Raw genomic sequence first — 20390 nt, forward strand, 5'->3', positions numbered from 1 at the left:
GATGTGGATGTGGGTTCCAGTGGAGCCTTTAGCTTGACACAATAAGACTCTCTTTCCTTTTAAAATCCATTTTTACAAGTTATAACCAACCAAAATACCATTTTTCAAGCATTATTAGACTTAGACTTTGATTAACCAACTGACAACAAGGATACAAAATTCAAACATGCCCTCAATTGGGAAAAACTTGACACAAAAACATTTAATATGATAATAATTTATACATATTTTATTTTCACATGGTGAGATTTTGATAATCTATTATCGACGTGACATCTTCATGAAATGCGTTTATTAGTTTAAAAGATCATGTGTGAAACTAAAATTAATGGTAATGACTTTCGGAGAGAACAATGAGATTTGTTCATCAATAAAACTGTAATTATATGCTAATGATTACTTGTCAAAGGCATAATACCGGATTAGCAAAATACTTTAATTCCAACCAATTCCCTCGAAGTGGAAGACCATGTTATAAGGGATATTCCTTCTGCAAACGCCGTTTTTGGAAGGAGTGTCAATTTTCAACGAGTTAACACAATTTACAAAGATCATATAACATGATTATAAAACCATAACGTATTTTGATATCCTTAGTTGTTGGACGTGAAGTAAAAAGCCTAAAAAGGATGGGAAAAAAGGAAAAGACATTTTGGCTTTTGCTATATAAGAAGCTTTTTGGTAGTTAAAGATGATCCATAAGTAACATCTTAGCAAAAGACCAGCTGACTTAGAAGCACATAATAACAGCAAAACGTAGCAGAAATTCCTAGGAAAAACAGCAGAGAAAAATTTAAAGCAACTTTCCTTATCCACATAATAAACGTGCTCCCAAAGAATCACATTTCCCTTTCTCTATAACTTCTACTTCATTCATTCATTTCCTCTTTCATATTTATTAACAAAAGACACAAACTTCAATCCATTTCAAACCCAATTCTTCCAAAATGGCCACCAACAAATCTGCAGGTGATGATGAGATTTGTCTGCAAGTCAATGAGCTTCGCAGGCTCAGCGAAATCTATGGTTCAGGCGCCACGATTTTCGAACCTTGCAGAAGTACTACTATAGAGAAAAGAGACAGCAATGGAACTTCTGCTTCTTCAACAACAACACAAGCAATACCTGCACCAGAGAAGAAACTAACCCTCTTTGCTCTTCGTCTTGCTGTTTTCGAAAAGGCGGCTACTGGCCTTGGAACACTTGGTTTTATCTGGGCAACAGTTGTTCTTCTAGGTGGTTTTGCAATCACTTTAGACCCTTCTGATTTCTGGTTCATTACTGTCATATTGTTGATTGAAGGAACTCGAATATTCAGCCGGAGTCATGAGCTAGAATGGCAACACCAAGCCACTTGGTCTTTCACTGATGCTGGGATTAGCAGTTTTCGTGCCTTGAGATCGAGTTCACACTTCGTTTTCAAAGCTCTAAAATCATGTTTCAAGCCAATTGCACATAGTAGAGAGTTGAGGGAGAGTTGTCATGTAACCGATTGTAGGAAATGGGATTGTGAAAGGAAGACAACTCGGACATGGACGAGCTCAGATGTTCCGATTCTGCCATATGCTCAATGGGTTTTCGTGTCACGAAATATCAGTAAGCTTCTGTATTGGCTTCAACTTGCATCTGCAACAGCTTGTGTAGCTTTATCATTGATGAAGCTCATCAAACATAACTATGGTGAGGTTGAAAAAGGCGACACGGATAAAAGGAACCGAAAAGCTGCTCTAGACATTTTTTATGCCTTGTCTTTGGCCGAGGCTCTGCTGTTTCTGATGGAAAAAGCTTACTGGGAATGGAAGGTGAGCTATTGTAAGTTGTTGGAGGAAGTGAACAATGAATGTGAATTGGGGCATTCAGGTATGGTTTCGATCCGAAGATTCTTCTATGATGCTTATTCTAGGTGTGTTAATGGAAGCATCTTTGATGGCCTAAAAATGGACTTGGTTACTTTTGCTATGGATCTCTTGGGCTCAAATTCCCCTGATGAACAACTAATTGGAGTTCGAATTCTTCGACAACTTGCAATGAGTAAACGGTTTTCTGATGACACCCTCCAGAAGATTGGAACAAACATTTCGGTGATAGAACGATTGGTTGAGATGTTGAATTGGAAAGACCCTCAGGAAGAAGTGATCAGGAGATCAGCTGCAGAAATTCTATCAGAACTAGCTGGGAAAAAACAGAACTCTTTACGAGTTGCAGGAATTCCAGGTGCAATGGAATCAATCTCATCTCTGCTCCAAACTTGTCGAAGCTCCATCACCGCAGCAGATGAAATCGGGGAAAAGAAAACCATCACAGATCATGCACATTATGCATTCTGGACATTCAATCATTTAGGCCTTCATATACTGAAAAAGCTAGCTCATGATCATGACAACTGTGGAAAGATTGGTAACACAAGAGGCCTATTACCGAAAATCATCGACTTGACTCATGCTGGAAGTCGGTTATTGAAAGACGAAAACGTTGCACATTCTCAAATTCTCACAATGAAAAGATCTCTACAACTAGTGAGGATGCTGGCAAGCACATCAGGTGCCACAGGGAACCATCTTCGAAAAGAGATTTCGGAGATAGTTTTCACGATTAGTAACATCAGAGATATCTTACGACACGGTGAGAAACATCCAATACTACAAAAACTCAGCATAGAGATACTAACCTGTCTCGCGCTCGAAGCAGATGCAACAGAGAGGATTGGGGGAACAGGTGGTATCCTGAAGGAGTTGTTCACCATTTTCTTCAACAATGGAGCAGCTGAGAGTCAAAATCATGTAAGAACTGCTGCAGGAGAAGCTCTAGCAATGCTGGCTTTAGAAAGCAGAAGTAATTGCCACCGGATTTTGAAACTGAAGGTGCTGGAGAAGCTTGTTGAAGCACTTGAAATCAAATTGCTTCGTGTGAATGCTGCAAGAATACTCAGAAACTTGTGTGCCTACAGTGGTGCAGATTGCTATAGCCATTTAAAGGGAGTCACAGCTTCTATACCTACTGTAAGTACTTTTCTGCAATTATGAGAAGTTGAAATGAAGTATAGACTAAATGCTAGGAATTGAATCAGATCGGGTATTGATTAGAAAAGTTTAATATGCGGGAATGAAATTATAAGTTAACTTAAAGCACAAAGCACAGTATTTACTCGGTTTGGCTAAGTTTGTCTACGTACACCAATGTTCATACATTTTTTCTCATACTTCAAACACACTTAAACCACGAGCCAAGCCCAATCCTCTACTAATTAGAAGTTATAATCACAACAACAACAAAGCCTTAGTCCCGAAATGATTCGGGGTCGGCTATTGGTTCATGTCATAAGATGTGGCTAAGTTTTACGCTGGCCGCCACAAACCTACCGCAACCCTCCTCCTTTGTCCGGGCTTGGGACCGGCTGTAAATGCCACCAAGTGACCCTCACAGGCGGAGTTAGAAGTTATAATCACAATGGGAACAAAAAAAAAAACTTCAGAGAAAAGAGGAAAAAACCCGAATCTGCCCATAACTCTAGCTCACCGAGCTGCTGAGCCTGCTGGTGGGCAACAAGGCACTGCCTTGCTAGCTAGCTCAGTGCGCTGACCCTATCAGCATTGATGAAATTATCCATCCTTCATCCGTTTTCGATCCCATTGAGTTACTCCTGGTCCGCGTGTGTTTTCCAAACTTCATTGGTGTCTTTTAACGTCCCAGCTCAAACTTTTTTTTGTGTCTCTAACACAATGGTTTAATCAGAATTTAGCTATAAATACTTCTAGTTATTTTAGAATTATCGAGTCATTTTCAACATTAAACCTTCTTAATCTCTTAATCTTACCTTCTCCTTCTGTTGCAGGTTCTGAGGGCAATCATGTCTGAAGACGGCAAATTGCAAGAAGTAATGGTTGGTCTAGCAGCAGAAGTATTCAAATACTCAACTTCCGAAGAATCAAGCATCCTTTTCGAGCAGGCAGGAATCAAAGAAGCTGAACTAGCCGGAAAAATAGTGCAGATTCTGCAGCAGAATGAAAATCCATCAACAAAAGTTCCAAGGATAAGGAGATTTTCCATAGAGTTAACAATTTGGATGATGAAGGAAAACACAGAAAACATAAACAACCTCAGAGAACTGGGATTGGAAAGAGAACTGGAACATGTTTTGGAAACCACAGCAGAACTTGAAAGCTTCAACATATTTTCTGGCACAGTTGGGCTGAGCCGCCACAGCACATCCATTCACTCTTTGGTTGAAACAGCACTTCATTTGTTGGAAAGAACTCATATCAGCAGCTCCCATTGAGCACTACAAATATCTGAGCATAACAGTCTTGTAAATATGAATTTACCTAAAAAAATTCTTTATCTGATTTGATTTTTAAAATTCTTTCTTTTTTGTCATTATTTCTCTCGAGTAATGATCGCTTTGATGTAAATATGCAAGTTATGCGAAAATATGTATCAAGTTATTTAATCTGCTATCGCGAAGATTCTTTCCAGATACATTGCACTTGTGTCCTTTTCCTTGAGATGATAATAACTCAGAAATCTGTACAAAAGAATCATCAAATAAGCCAATAAGGTACACAAATTCGTCTATCTCCCGTTATAAATAGTATAATTGAGGAGATACCGGTGGCAAGCTAAGCTAATTTCGGATTCAAAAGCACCCAAGTATTATATTCTTGTGTTTTGATTAAAATCATTCCTTTCAACATATCTGTTTCCTTTCAATAAATATCAAAAGAATAGCTACAAGCAAATTTTCTTTTCCAAATAAACACTACATATGAATTTGTATTAAATAAAACCACCCCCGCCTTTAAACATATTAAATCAACCTATTTTCCCTTTCCTTTTGTTTTGTGTATTTTACAGTACTAATTGCTGCTACAATCTTAATTACAAAACAAATCATCATGGTGTTGTTGAAACCGAAAAACCCTTTTCTGTATTTTCATCGATTGTTCCGGAACAAGTTGAAATCCCATCGACGCAACAAACCATCCATAATGTGGCTTGCTGGGTTGCGTTCTACTGTCAATGTGGCCTTTGTGTTACTTGACAAATCTGTATCTGTTGAGCTCTGGACACTTCCTGAAGTATCGCTCCGAGAAGACGTTGTTGCGCTTCCTGATCCGGCCATGGCTGGTGAAGTGTCAAATGATGTTCCTGCTGACACACTTGGATCAGGTGATGGGTGTTCTATTGCTGAAATTGTACCATTGCTCAACGGAGAGGGAGTACTTTCAGTCTTTGAAGGTTCATGTCCCACTGCTGTTTTCGAAATATTGCATTCTTTTTGTGAATCATTCTTGTCAATACTGGCCTGTGGTTCTTCTGCATTAGGTCGCGTTTCCAAGTCCTTTAATGATGCAATTACTGCTTCCATCAACATCTGCCACATGCAGACAAACCAAGTTCTTATAAAGAGTTCAACATTTCAGTTGGCTGATGCAAATAAAAATTACTCACCCTTTCTTCCTCCTCCACATCACAAGGAAAACCTGAAAAGTCATCTAGTTGATACTCGACATATTGATCATCCTCCGTTCCCATTGGTACATGTGGGCCATAAGGATTGCCATCGGACAATTCAAAGCTAATCATATCAGATGATGATGATGGCAAATGATTGGCGTTAACTTCTCCACCCTGCAACAAAAAATTGAAATATTGATTATCTACTTGTGCTTTACACCCCGTCAAACCTGATTTACAATCCTAGGAAAAGAAGAAAAGGATACCTCAGCTTCAGATTGATCGCTCTTTGATGGAATATCAGAAGGAACCTGAACAGGGTGAAGGAAGCAAAGATCAGAAAGCTCTTCGATACAATATTCAACTTCATGCAGTTAAAGAATTCACATTCATATCCCTAAGAAACTAAAAATACTTTGGCAGATTAAGTTCTAACACATTCCACGAGCATTCAATTTGCTTGATGAGTGCCTTCTGTCATATTTAAGAAAAAAAGAATACATAAAACACTGACCTCCATCCGACTCATTGGTCTTTTAGGACGAACTTGCTTATTGGCATCTCCACTATTGCTTGTTGATGGTCCTGCAACCAAAATCGACCAATGAACGAAAAATTGAGTCAGCCAAAGAAGTTCAGAAAAAAAATCCGAGATCAGAAAATTAATTATGTCAGCCATGCCTTTTGATACAACTGAAAAATCCAGGTTATTGCCCACTTCATGCATTCTGCTCCAGCTATCCTGAAGGTAAAACAATCAACAACCGACAAATGGTAGTGGGTAAAATCTGGCTCTTCCAGTAAAGTCAGGAATCGTAGTTCAATTTACCTTACTAAAGTAATCAGTCATAGTGTCAAAATATGTTTCCCTCACTGCATCCTCTGGGGGATGCAAAACATTATGGAAAAAAATATTTATCGAATCAAAGTAGAACTGGGGACGTGGAGAGTTGTGATCTCCATCAAACTTGATAATATTCTTGTCTCCCTGAAACATTCACAAGTTAGATAACAAGTGCAACAGAGAATGATGAGAGGAAATGCCAGTCAACAGACCCAAATAACTATCTACCAAATAAACTAAGCAAAAAGCATCCAGAGGCCCCTGATCATTTTAATTTTGGTGGATTGAGCCCCTCATCTTTCTTTTCAACACATTAAGCCCCTGACGAGCAGAAAAGTTGACTTTGAACATAAAATTCGGTTAACATAGTGTTATTCATTTCATTTGCATTTGAAATTTACATTTTTAGCAGTTTGAAAGTGTTTTTATGTTTGATGCGACTATAGAGCAACTGTAATTTTTTATTTATTTCAAACTGTTAAAAAAAAATACCATTTCATACACAAATGAGTATGCGTAATGGTCTTTTAACTAAATTTGATGTTCGCATCTAATTAACTTGGCATGCATGGGATTAATGTGAGTAAAAATAAATGATCAGGGTTAGATGTGTTTATGATGCTTTTTGCCAATAAACTACAAGAAAGAAAGGGCACACACATATCAAATCACACACTTATCAAAACCATCATCAAAGGTATCTTACAAGTCAAACATAAATAAAGAAAATTTAAATCCAATTATGGCAGGAGCATGAATATTTAGAACATAGGCATGGAATTTTGAAGGAACTCTATATGCAAAAAGAAGCTGGATGTAAAATGTGATGTAAAATGATCCCTGCGTGAACAAGTATCATTCAAATTCTTCAAGTGCTCATTATTTTACAAGCAACGACTGAAACTTACCATATATGCTTCGTATATACGATCTGAGTGATGAGGTTGTATAAAATCATCATCAATGGCATGTCCAAATAAAGCTGGAACAAAGCATGACTTTGCCACCTGCAATAGGAAAAATGAGTAATATAAATCATAGAAGTTTCTCTCCAGCAATAAATAAATACCTACAAGTCCTGCAAAATTTTGGATTTTTGTTGATGAACTGATAGCTTTAAGCCATCAAATCAGTGTACAATTAGAATGCTTTCATATTATCCATGCAATAAAATATCAAATGAATTTAGCAACTAAATTTAATTATTTTGATACTGACTCATGATAAACTTATAAAAAATGTCTAGCATAAACAATAAATAGTACATATGATTTGGGCATAGTCTGAGTTAACTGGTAAAGAGCTTTTTCGAAGCTAGCTGGAAAATTATCAAAGTTACCACAAAACATAAGTCACATGTGATCAGCCAAAAGCTACAATAGATAATGCAATTGCTTGATTCAATTAAAATTCCTTATAGTAAGCAGTGAAATTATGTACCAAAGTTCTTTTTGACAAAATAAGCTTTCTAAAAGATAGCTGGCATCATAATATTTCTCAAAGGGAGTTGGTGATTTCCAAATTGACCTCAAGACTTTATTAAATTTAAATTCATTATTGTAAGCAGAGCTAGCACATATTAATGAATTATTTGCTATAACACCATCATCCAGATACACCATCTAACCTTGGAAAAAAAAAAAAAGATACACCATCTAACAAATAAATTAGGAAGACAGGAACCTTGAGAGTGTTCAGGTCCGTTATGTCAAACTTCGCTTTTTTCTGGACAGCTTTTCTCATGTATTGAATAGCAAACTTCACCTAAAACAAGCAAGCAGAAAAAGCGAAGGTCATGGGAGAATACAAAGAAACATTACTTGCAATCTAATACATGTGAACAGTTTCATTTTTCTTGGTCCACAAACGAATAAAGATCATTTGGCTTCAAGTTTAAGGGAAAGTTTCAAGAGAAAACGGCAGAATAGAGAGTTAATCAGAGGTTCCTAATCCACTGCCGCATAGGATCATGAAAGCACCACAATATAAAATAATCAAATTAAAATCATTTACTTTCGGTCTCTGACACTTGGTATTTCATTCCTCCTTTTCACGAGGAGCCTGAGATATTTGCAAACCCAACCTATGCAGGAAAAATGCAAGAACCCTTCCTGATGCTTCTACTAACAATTAGACTTGGGAATGCCACCATACATGTTCAGATGGTTTTGAACTAAAGCTGATGCTTTATGCCTCCAGAATAGAGGACTTAAAACCAGCCTACAGGGTGGGGTTTACTTTAGATTCCATTAAAAGCAACATATTATCATACGCAAGCAATTTTTCTTCGCACACCCAAAGCTCAGAACAGATTAAATAAATGAAGTTTCAGCGAGCTAAAGTACAATTAGACATTACCAATATCTCAGATCCCTTTGTACAATTGATTCAAAAGATAATAAAAGAAACTCCATGATGCAAAATTATTTTGTTGTTGTAAAGCTGTATACTTATTCAATTGGATACTTATTGTCTAAGAAAATTTATAATATTATTATGATGTGGCAAAGCAGCCAAACATATAAACTTACAGTGAATTTGGGAAAACGGAATTTGTACGTATCCACGAGTTCCATCATCAAGTCAACCAAATCAGAAAAGGGACTGTCAAGAACCATTCCTGCAATAGAAGGATCCTCTGCTCCATACATTAGGCTGCAATAACCATGCACGTCTTTGATAAGAAATAAGCAAACAGAACATGTCATGCCAAGATGAAAACCAAGTGGTTCATTCTTTACATAAAACTATTCAAGGCAGGAAAGAGCTGCACAGCAGTAACAAGGTGTACATGAAAATTCCCAGTGGGACATTCCATAATTTATTAAGGAAAAGCAAGTAAATTCTGTATTATGGATATCCATTATGCAACAAAAATGAAACATGACAACTGCGTGAAAACAACCTGGTGACAGCACCCATTGAACGGCCCCATAAGCCAATCAAAGAGACATTTCCATCTTGCCGCAGATAATCAACCACTGCCTTGAGGTCATCTTTCTGAAAAGAAACCAAAGAGCATATGACGGCTAATACATAATGACGAGTGATAATCATGAGTTTAAAAGAATAAAATAGTCAAACCATGTATATAAAAGTAGGACATGTAAGTTTTCTCAAGGTTTTGCAAGAAAAAATTTGAACGACAATCTTAATACATATTGATTAAAAATTGTTATAAAGGTGGAGGTTGGTCAGAAAAATCTATTTGGAAATTGGAAGATGTCTTAAGTGTGCATATCAGCATCCAGATTCACATGCCAGATATTTGCCAAGGTGCTCAGTGTGCTCAGGAACTTACTTCATACCAACCCAGAGTGACGTGCTCTCCCCCAGAAACTCCAGATCCTGAGAAATCAAGAGTGAAAACTGTGATATTTGATGGCAGCAATATAATAGCAGCTTCACTAGCATCGGCCCTGCAACCACTGGAAAATCAAAGTGATGCCACCAGTCAGTAAGAATGAATTCAGCAAAACAAATTTTCATAGTTCAACATAATTGATTGTTCCTAGTAAGATGCCAACATGCTAACAGGGCAGTTTATAGTATCAAAGTTTGTTCTTCACTTAATCATACACAACTCCTCGGTTACCTGTTTCCATGACAATATATGACACAAGGCAGAGGCTTTTCTTCAGGACTAACAATAGGAACATAATGGGTACACTGAAGAACATCTCCCCTGCTGTTTTTAATCTGCACAACATCCAAATGACATTATAAACAGCATTTAAAAATCAAGCTTCTGGAAGGCATTGAGATCTATCCTACAAACAATAAATAAACAAAGAAGGAAGGAGATATCATTAAGGAGATTCAGAAGAGTACTAAAAGGAGGGAAGGAAATTTAATGAGAACAATTTTACCAACAGAAATTAAGAAAATAAGCTGCATACAGAAACATCAATATGTCACCAAAAGGAGGAGGAAGAAAAAAGGGAGAAATCCATAAATTAATTTTGTAAGTATGTGCATACAAATGTATATTGAAGGTCCTTGATACAAATACCACAATACCGCATCTTGAATCTTTTACTCTTCAATTGTTTCCCTCCTCCACAGGGGTCAATAAAGCCGCACTGGATGGTTATTTTTTAAGTAATATGCACTTCAATGAGAAGATAAATTTGAATACATTAATAACAAAAGCTCATCGAATTCCATCGGTAGAATTTTCACTTTTTTTTTTTTTTTGTCAGCAACCTATTTTAAATATAGTTCATTGCAACAGCTAAGCAGCTTGTAACATGGTGAAGTATTTAGCAAGTTCAAATCTCTCCCAGAAAGGGAGAGCTTGAAGATGAGAATGTAAGATTAGATAAAACCGTCTCAAATCTCAAATAGTTGACTGATTTACCTCCACATCCTTCCTTTGAAACCATTTTCCTTTCAGCATAAATTCCTGATCCAACAAATCATGTTTTGGGTCGTACTCAGCCCTGCAGTCCAAAAATGTAGGGAATATTGAAAGCCAGAAAAATAGGTAATGATTCAATAAGCCATAACTTTCTTCAACTAAAAGCCATAAAGCACATATAAAATGGTGATAAGTTGACATCATTCTCACTTAACTTCAAAAGCCAAAAAAGTGCATTGAATTTTTAGAAGTACTCAATTTTTTAAAACCCATATCCAACTTCAAAACAACATTTCAGTGTTCAGGATGGACCCTTTTTAGTCCATTGCCAATTGAATGGCTAACATAAAGTTCATTTCTTTCCTACGCTTTTAGTATCACATCAAACACATTAAAAGAACATTAACCAAGTGAAATAAAGAAAAAAGGAACAAAAATCAAGTGTTTCAAATGTATAGGCTATCAAGAGTTGAATTTCAACGTTAAAAGAACCTAAAAACAGAAACATTCAAATTTTCAACAGTATATGGAAACAAAATACAGAATTTCCACAAATAGGGGCAAAAGTCATTGAGAAACCTTCCAATATCGAAGATAGAACTCTAAATTTCACATAACCACATCAATAGCTACCTAATGCATAAAAAAAAACCCTCCAAAACAGACTTCTAACGGAGAAAATTACTATTGGGATAGGGAGATTTACCAAATTGCAAGTTTCTAGAATCTCCGAACATTAACATAAGCTAACCTAAAGAGATCTCAAATTCTGAACAAATCAAATATTAAAGATTAAGCAATACACCCTTCGGCTGCCGAGAAGATCCATGGAAGTAGAAAACAACAAACAAACACTAAATTGCATACGAATAAGCGTAAAAATTCAAAATTGAGTTTTGTCAAGAAAAAACCACCGAATTCATTTTATTTCTGGGAATTAACCGAATCACCGAGATTCAAAATTTGGAGTTTCAGAGGAGAAATTATTGAAATTTGCATTACCTTTCGCTAAACTGAATGAACACCAAAAGAATACATGCACGAATTGAAGGCAAAAAAAGATGAATAAACATGAATTGGGAATTGCAAAATTGAATACCTGGGAGGGCGTATAATAAAGTTAACAAGCTGCTCCATTGAGATTCAAAAGGATCAAGTTTGATCCCTTAATTTCTCTATTGTCTCTTTTGGGTGTTCCGTTGGGGTACTTAATTAATTAGGGGAATAATAAAATAATAATAATAATAAAGAAACATGGAACCTATTGAATAAGACAGAAGGCAAGAAAGAAACAAAGAAACAGAGAAGATACTCTCTGTACGCTCTGAATCTGAAGCTGAATTTATCAGACAAAGAAAGAAGATGAAGAAGAAGAAGGGACCGCTTCTGTTAATGTTTTATTTATTTAATCTGTTTTACGTTTGTTGTGTTGTGTTGTGTTTTGGATGGATGTCTTCCATAATTCCATTTGCATTTGTTCTTTTCACTGTTAACCCCCAAACCAACCATTTTACACCTAAACCAACATAAAATAAATAGTCTTTTTTCCTCTCCAATCCAATTCACGTTTTTCAGTTTCTGACTGTGCCTTTTTTTTTTTCTCTAATATACTTATTAAAGATTTAGATTGCATATTGAGATATTTATATTGGATTATGGAACCATTTGTAATTAATGATATAGTATGCCAACAGTTTTATTATTAATATCTTTATCATAGACGTTTCAAAAAAGATAAGGATGGATATACCATGTGACGGATCCCGTTGGCTTCGCCGTGGCCGGCGTATGTCCATGATCGTATATTATACTGATAGATCCCTGATTATTACGTTTTTACCTCAAACTTAATATTGGTGTTATCAAAAACTTAATTAAAGAATATCTATATAAATTAATTAATGGTAGAAAAGTAAACTTGTTATTTATATAAAATTTATGGTAGAAGAACCAAATAGTTAGTTTTATCAAAATTTATTAACTTTATAATATATCGTTGAAAACACAATAACTAACTAATATAAAATTACAAATTCATATAAACTAATAAATTATTTACCCATATTTTTATAGCTTATTCAATATATATATATATATATATATATAATATAGGGTTTGACAAAGTAAGTTTTATTTTGTTTTTTCTATCATTGGATGGTGATTAACTTTGACAAAGTAAATTAATTCAATGATAGAAAAAAACAAATATATATATATATATATATATATATATATATAGGGGAGGGATCAAGTGAGAACTCTCCCCTAGGTGAGAACCACCCAAAACTACGTAGTTTTGAATAGAGAATTTTAAAAAAATGCTGCTGCATAGGGAATTTGAACATGACACCCCTCAATTGAACTTCACATTGCTTACCACTAAGCCATTTGCTTTCCTTGTGTATATTGTCACGCGCTGTTTAATATACCAGTGCCTTTTAGCTTCTATTGTTTAATATTTGACACATGCACTTATTAATATCGATTAAATATGCAAAATAATGAATTATTAATAGAAAAAAAATAAATTTGCATAATATGAATTATTAATAAAAAAAATGCATATAATAATAAATTACTAATAGAAAAAAATCCAAGAATATGCTCTAATTTCTTATTTATTTTATTCCTTTATATTTTTGTAATTTATGTTATATAAGAAAATATATTTTTTAAAACATACGTTAGAACATATATTTTAACTTTTAAAACACGAACTATGAAGTTTAGAACGTACAACATATTTTTTAGAACATACGTTATGTTTTTTCGAACATGAGTTATAAATTATATTATAGAACAAATGAAAAAACGATCCAGATATCTACTGATTTTTTTAGAACATTATACTTAATTTTTGGAACACAAACTATATATTTTTTAAAACAAACGTTAGAACATATATTTTAACTTTTAAAACACGAACTATGAAGTTTAGAACGTACGACATATTTTTTAGAACATGCGTTATGTTTTTTCGAACATGGGTTATAAATTATATTATAGAACAAATGAAAAAACGATTCAGATATTTACCGATTTTTTTTAGAACATTATACTTAATTTTTGGAACAGAAACTATATATTTTTTTAAAACAAACTTTAGAACATATATGTTAACTTTTAAAACACGAACTATGAAGTTTAGAACGTACGACATATTTTTTAGAACATACGTTATGTTTTTTAGAACATGTGTTATGTTTTTTAGAACATGTGTTATGTTTTTTCGAACATGAGTTATAAATTATATTATAGAACAAAGAAAAAACGATCGAGATATCTACTAATTTTTTGGAACATTATACTTAATTTTTGGAACACAAAATATAAACTTTAGAACATACGTTATGTTTTTTAGAACATACGGTATGTTATTTAGAATACGTGTTATAAATTATATTATAGAACAAATGCAAAAATGGTACATATATATATTTTTTTTAAACACTATATTTAATTTTTAGAACGCAAATTATAAAGTTTAAAACATATGTAACAATATTTAGAACATCGTCCTTAACATTTTAAAGTATAAATTACAAAAATATAGAGGAATTAAATAAATAAGAAATTAGAGTATGTTCTTGGATTTTTTTCTATTAATAATTCATTATTATGCACATTTTTTTTTTCTATTAATAATTTATTATTATGCATATTTAATCGATATTAATAAGTGCATGCATCAAATATTAAACAATAGAAGCTAAAAGGAACTGGTATATTAAACAGTGCAAGGAAGGCAATTGCCTCAGTGGTAAGCAGTGTGAAGTGTAGTTGAGGAGTGCTAGGTTTGAATCCCCCCTATGTAGCAGCGTTTTTTTAAATTTTTTTACCCAAAACTACGTAGTTTTGGGTGGTTCTCACCTAAGGTCAGTTCTCACATAGGAAAGAGTTCTCACAAGAGCCCTCTCCTATATATATATATAGAGAGGGGGTAAAAGCTATACTTACTTTGTTTTTGACAAAGTAAACTTTACTTTGTGTGTCTTTACCACTTGATTAATTTTATATTCCACCATCCAATAGTAAAATACACCAAGTAATAAATAAAGTAACCATAAAAGGCATCTATATATTATACATACAGTTTCAAATGGTATGTTATTTCTAAACACAATGGTTTTTTTGAATGATTTTATTGAAATAAAATAGAAATTAATAAGTTTTATAAAATAAATTTGAAATTTAGTGACTATCATTACACTTTACCATTTTTATGTGTGACTATACAGGTGGAAATGGTAAGTGTGTGCTCCTCACACGTGTTATAGAACTCCACATCTCATTTATTGTGTGATTTGATGGGTTTGGGCTAAGTTTTCCAAGTCCATCTTTCTTTCTTTTTATTTTGGAGAAAAAGGGCAATTTAAATAAATTTAAAAAATTAATTCCAATATAATAATTTAAATTATATTAAATTAAATATATTATTATTTTTTAATATATTTTAAGAACTAATGTTTATAAATTATAAATCTATAATATAATTTTTAAAATTTATAAATTAAAATTTAAATTTTTTAAATTAGAATATAACAATATATTTTATTTATAATATATAAAAAAGTGATATTTTACAAACTAAATTTATTAATATCATATAATTATAATATTATAATTATGATTTTTATTAAAAATCCAAAATTGTTTTATTTTATTTTAAGGTTAATTGATATACAATTTATTCTTAATATTTTTTTTATCGAGTGGCAAATTTACCATTAAATTGAATTTTCTTTCAATTAAATCTTTACGTTTCTAAACTGAAAATAAAAATTAATTATTATTAAAAAAAATTAATATATACTAGTTGTTCAACCACTCTAGATGTCATTAGAAAATCCAATTTTAACTTAAAGATATTTTTTTTACAAAAAAAAAAAAATTTGTTGGCAACAACCAAATATAACAGACTGAATTCCTTGAACAAATTGAAGAATGCAATCGACACGTGGATTGTCTTAATAACAACTAAAAATAATTGGTCGAATTCCCTGAACAAACTGAAGGATGCAATCAACACATGGATTAATCAGCGTTTTGATAACAATCGAATATAACTAACTGAATCTCTTGAACAAACAGAAGGATGCAATCAACACGTGGACTAATCATCGTCTCCCCTACAAATTGACCAACCTATAACATCACTGGGAATGTCTGCATCAGTCGCCTAATCGAAACCTCCTAAGCCAACTAGATAGATCGATGGTCTCTAGAGCCATATTGTAATAATGAGATTCAACACTATATAAATACATGGCAAATCCACGTGAAAACTCTATGAGAGAGAAAATGTATCCGGATAAATTACGAAACCATGTTTTTTATTTTACAAATTACCATGTTTGAAACATTTTCTCTCTAAATAACTGTTTTTTTCGCTCGTAACTAAACAATATCTAAATCACTTCAAAACCAAAATAATTAAGAATTAAATTATTTACGTCAACTCTAATGAAAGATCACATGTTGGAATCATCAAAAGCTAAGAGATTTTTGTGTTAATAAACGACCAAGTTTAAGAATTTTTATGTCCGATTTTTTAACCTTTGAAACCATAAAAAGTAAGATAAAAGTTTTTTAATTAAAAATCACTATAAGCTACTAATGCAAAATTAATGTGAGGAATGACGATGATTAAAACTCAATATTAAGATAATTTTCAATTGGAAGGTGATAGATAATCCTCAAATCCAAAATTAGAATTATCGTAATCATCACCTAAGCATCAAACATCATCTATTTAAAATTCATCTAAGCAATCAAACCTACAATACAAGCAATTATCTTTTTCACAATTAATTCACTACATACCAAACTTCTCCTAATTTTATATTCATATTAGAAGTTACCCTCGCGTCTTTCGGGAGTTAAAAACGTAGGTTATGCAACTATAATAATAAGGGAAAATTACAAAACTGGATCAAATAGGAGGCTTATTTACATATTAAACCCATTTACTAATTCTACTACATATCTAGACTGATTTTATATGACTTTCCAAAAATACTCCTAACCTTCCTACTTCCACCTCTCGCGAATCGCCGCTCCCCCCATCTCCTTGGTTATGCGAAAAGTTGCTCATGCATTAATGATTTCCAGACTTTAGTCAAAATCACAATGAATTTCTCTTTTTCCTTTCTTCATCTCTTGATTCTGCAACTTCCCAACCCTAGAAAACGAAGCCATGGTTTTTTAGCTTCCTGTTCGTTGCTTGGTTTCTTTCTTCTTGTTACCATCAAAGAAATGGTTTTTCTACGTTATTTCTTTCGTTCTTCCCATGTTATCATATTGTTATTGTCGCTTTTAGGGGCGAAAGGGGCGAAAAATGTAAGTATCTGTTTTTTCTGCGTTTTTTTCATGATTTCACTTCGCAATCGATGGTTTCGCTAAGCTTTGCGAAGAGAACGAGCCTGGAAAGTGACGATCTACTTCGTTAATCGATGATTTCGCGAAGATCTGCGAAGAGAAAGAGTCTGAAACGTATGGATCTACCTCGCGAATCGATTAGTTCGCGAAGTCTGCGAATAGATCCTCACGTTTCAGACCTCGCAGACTTCGCGAAAGCATCGATATGCGACGTAGATAGTCACATTTCAGACCTCGCAGACTTCGCGAAAAAATCGATACGCGAAGTAAAATCACATCTTCCCCTGCACATTTACATTCGCATGCTTCGCTAATTTTCATTTCGCGAAGCAAAAAACGTCTTTTTCCCTGCTAACACGATTAATTTTTTCTGTAGATGGTTGAATACGTAACATCCCTTTCTGGAAGGCGGCGTACTAGGCTGCAGGGGAGATGATTTTCCTTCCTGTATAGGGATGAACTTCCCCAAGATTGACACATTCACTCCTGAAATGATTCGTTAGGAGAGGTTGTGTCAATCTCGGGGTGCACCATGGGACACGTCCATCCCATGGTGCCAATCTTCAAAGTGGACCTAACTTAATCCGGTACCAATCTTGAATCAGATGAGTAATCTTGGTGTGCACCGTGCGACACGTCCATCCCAAAAGGTCTGGAAGTCCAGACCTTTTGGGATGGATGTGTCACATGGTGCACACCAAGATTACTCATCCGATTCAAAATTGGTACCGGATTAGTTAGGTTCACTTTGAAATGATTAGTTAGTAGAGTTCATTGTGGCAATCTTGTTGTAAATTTTGATATTATTATGATTTGAATGTTGTTATTGTGGCAATCTTGTTGTAAATTTTGATAATGTTATGATTTTAATGTTCGAATCCATTGTTGTTTGCCATTTTTTGTTATATACCACTTCGCGTATTAGCTTCAAATCATATCCAGCATTCGCATATGCGAACTAAATTCATCAAGCAAAACAAACTTCAGCTTCGCAGGCTTCGCATATGCGAACTAAATTCATTAAGTAAATCAAAACATTAACTTCGCAGGCTTCGCATATGAGTGAATATGCGAAGTCAGACGGGATGGGGCGAGCTCCGCGTAAATATTGAGGGTATTTTTGGAAAGTCACACAAAATCAGTCTAGATATGTAGTAGAATTAGTAAATGGGTTTATATGTAAATGGGCCTCCCATTTGATCCAGTTTTATAATTTTCCCTTATAACAATATAATTAAACCAATAAATATAGTTGGCGAACATAAATAAATACTAATTTTTGTTACAAACAATATAAAGATAGTAATTATTTAATAAATATAAATCTCATACATAGACAATGGTAATAATTTATGATGTAATAAACGAAGCACAATGAGAGAAAAGATGTGATGAATCAACAATTGCTGAACTTTTTTTTTTGGGGAGAAAGGAAGGCTTAGAAGCCTAGGAAACAACAGAAGGAAAAAAAAAAAAAAAAGCAGTTAAGTTGGGGCTAGTTCCGATTCAACGCTAACCATCCTCGATGAAACTCTACTAATCCGGTCCTCGTGAAGAATGGACTGGAGGCCTGCATGAGGCGCATCACACACATGATGACCCAAGGTTAAATTGCCTGCGAAATTTACCATCAAGTCAGTTGCCTGGTTTCCTACATGCTGGAAGCGAATTTCCCAACTCCTATCCCGTATTTTCCAATATTTCCGAATTAGCCAACCCATCGGGTGCCAACAATTGTTGAACTTGAAGTTTTCTCTTTATGCACTATACTACTTGTACTTAAACTATTTTTTCTAGTCACACTGTTTCATTAGCATAGGTGGAATTTCACTTTGGTGAAACATCATACAAACCAATAATATCATTTCACCAGAACGAGTTATATTTCGATATTTCACTTCGGTGAAACATATTATAAACAAATTTCTAAAATTGGTTTGTTAATAAAAGATGTGTTGGGCTTGGTCCAATTTTGCATTTATGAAAAAGCCCAAATCTTTATCATATAGAATGGAAAGTATTCCATATTGCTTTCAAAGCACTTGATGGGAGTATTTATAAAGGAGGTCCTCACACACTTAGGTGTGCCCCAAGGGTACCCAACTTTTGTGAAAGGATGAGGATCCACCTCCTGCTTGACCACCACGCGCGCCGTCCGATCCGAACCGGGCCGGGTTAGGTTGGGTATTCAGAATTAGTCTTCCTAACGTCTATAATTTTGATTGTGTCTTTCTCTGAACTAGTCTCAACCCACCTTCCCTGATTTCTCTCTCATCTTCTTCTCCACTAAATTAGAGCTAATAGGTGTGAGACTGGCATACAGATAGACAATTAATTCATTCATTTTCGATACTGAACAACTTATTGAGTGTAGACAGAAACGAATTCGTAACGGTGCAATATGAATTCGTATTACAGAGAGCTGTTTTATCCTGGAGGCGACCGAAAATTACACTGCTTATAATTTTTCGGCAATTCCGCGAACGTCTTAAAGAAAGCGATTTAGTTCGCCACTCTGTCCATTTCTTTTGTTCGATTTCTTTGCTGTTTTTCCAGTTCCAGTTCCAACAAGATGTAATTTATAAAATAGAAAACATGATTATTTTGGTTTTCTTTCGTAGGTTTTGAAAAATTGGTAAATTGGCATTTTTTATTAATAGTTACAACTCTTACCTCAAACACATTGTTGGTGTTCTGATGAGAACAACTTTGGCCACACTAAAAAATTATATTATTAGAAGAAAAGAAAGTGCATTTTCTAAAAAGATTGAGAATAAAAGAAAATAAAAAATACTCAAACTTATTTTGTTTTTTTATATATTCTCTCTTCATTATTAATCCTAATGAATTTTTTGTTGGAATACATTTCTCTGCGAATATGGTAAGGTGAATTACAAAATTACCAACTAATTTATGTTTTGTCTTATTCACAAAATAAAAGAAAACAAAGGCATTTAAAAATTCTTTATAATTTATGTATTTTTTTTTATCAAAGTTGGTCAAAATGAATCTATTTGACACATACGAGAGAGTTGTTGTACGAACATTATTAATACAATTGTTTTAGATCGGATTAATGTAAATCATTTCAAAAGCGGTGAATAATGGAAATGCATTCATAGAAACCAATTTCTAACTGTTTGAAAGTGTTAATCAACTATATCACTTAATTGTTTTAAGTAGTGGTTAAAGTCCATGAATGATAAACAATAGGCTCTGGTTTTCAATCCTACTTTCTACCTATGAAATTATTAATATGTTTTATATAAAGGAGCCGTAATGAGTAACGGATTATCTGTTACTCGTCAAATATATTATCTATCATGGATAATTTTGTTAAGCACATACACATCT

General features: G+C 33.9%; 2 protein-coding genes across 2 annotated transcripts; one reads left to right on the forward strand and one right to left on the reverse strand.

Annotated features, from left to right (window-relative positions):
- The first annotated feature begins 696 nt into the window (after positions 1 to 696).
- On the forward strand, positions 697 to 4472 carry LOC136219828 (uncharacterized). Its single transcript, XM_066007386.1, has 2 exons — positions 697 to 2999; positions 3833 to 4472. Exons 1-2 carry the CDS (start codon positions 948 to 950, stop codon positions 4274 to 4276), a joined length of 2496 nt encoding a protein of 831 aa, XP_065863458.1. The 5' UTR covers positions 697 to 947; the 3' UTR covers positions 4277 to 4472.
- Positions 4473 to 4722: 250 nt separating this feature from the next.
- LOC136219829 (uncharacterized) lies at positions 4723 to 12167 on the reverse strand. Its single transcript, XM_066007387.1, has 14 exons — positions 11758 to 12167; positions 10659 to 10740; positions 9894 to 9997; positions 9600 to 9726; positions 9204 to 9298; positions 8830 to 8953; positions 7982 to 8062; positions 7207 to 7305; positions 6284 to 6442; positions 6136 to 6196; positions 5969 to 6039; positions 5721 to 5765; positions 5449 to 5628; positions 4723 to 5371 (listed from the first exon to the last, which is right to left on the reverse strand). Exons 1-14 carry the CDS (start codon positions 11793 to 11795, stop codon positions 4931 to 4933), a joined length of 1707 nt encoding a protein of 568 aa, XP_065863459.1. The 5' UTR covers positions 11796 to 12167; the 3' UTR covers positions 4723 to 4930.
- Between the last annotated feature and the right edge of the window lie 8223 nt (positions 12168 to 20390).

Source organism: Euphorbia lathyris, chromosome 2 (genome assembly GCF_963576675.1).
Source record: "Euphorbia lathyris chromosome 2, ddEupLath1.1, whole genome shotgun sequence".
NCBI classification, from domain to species: Eukaryota; Viridiplantae; Streptophyta; class Magnoliopsida; order Malpighiales; family Euphorbiaceae; genus Euphorbia; species Euphorbia lathyris.

Coding starts and splice junctions, on each gene's coding strand:
- LOC136219828 (XM_066007386.1), top strand. CDS start 948: ATGGCCACCAACAAATCTGCAGGTGATGATGAGATTTGTCTGCAAGTC. Junction 3,000..3,832: donor TCACAGCTTCTATACCTACT/GTAAGTACTTTT, acceptor CTTCTGTTGCAG/GTTCTGAGGGCAATCATGTC.
- LOC136219829 (XM_066007387.1), bottom strand. CDS start 11,795: ATGGAGCAGCTTGTTAACTTTATTATACGCCCTCCCAG. Junction 6,443..7,206: donor GTATATACGAAGCATATATG/GTAAGTTTCAGT, acceptor TGAATGTTTCAG/GGAGACAAGAATATTATCAA. Junction 5,372..5,448: donor ATGTGGAGGAGGAAGAAAGG/GTGAGTAATTTT, acceptor TGCATGTGGCAG/ATGTTGATGGAAGCAGTAAT.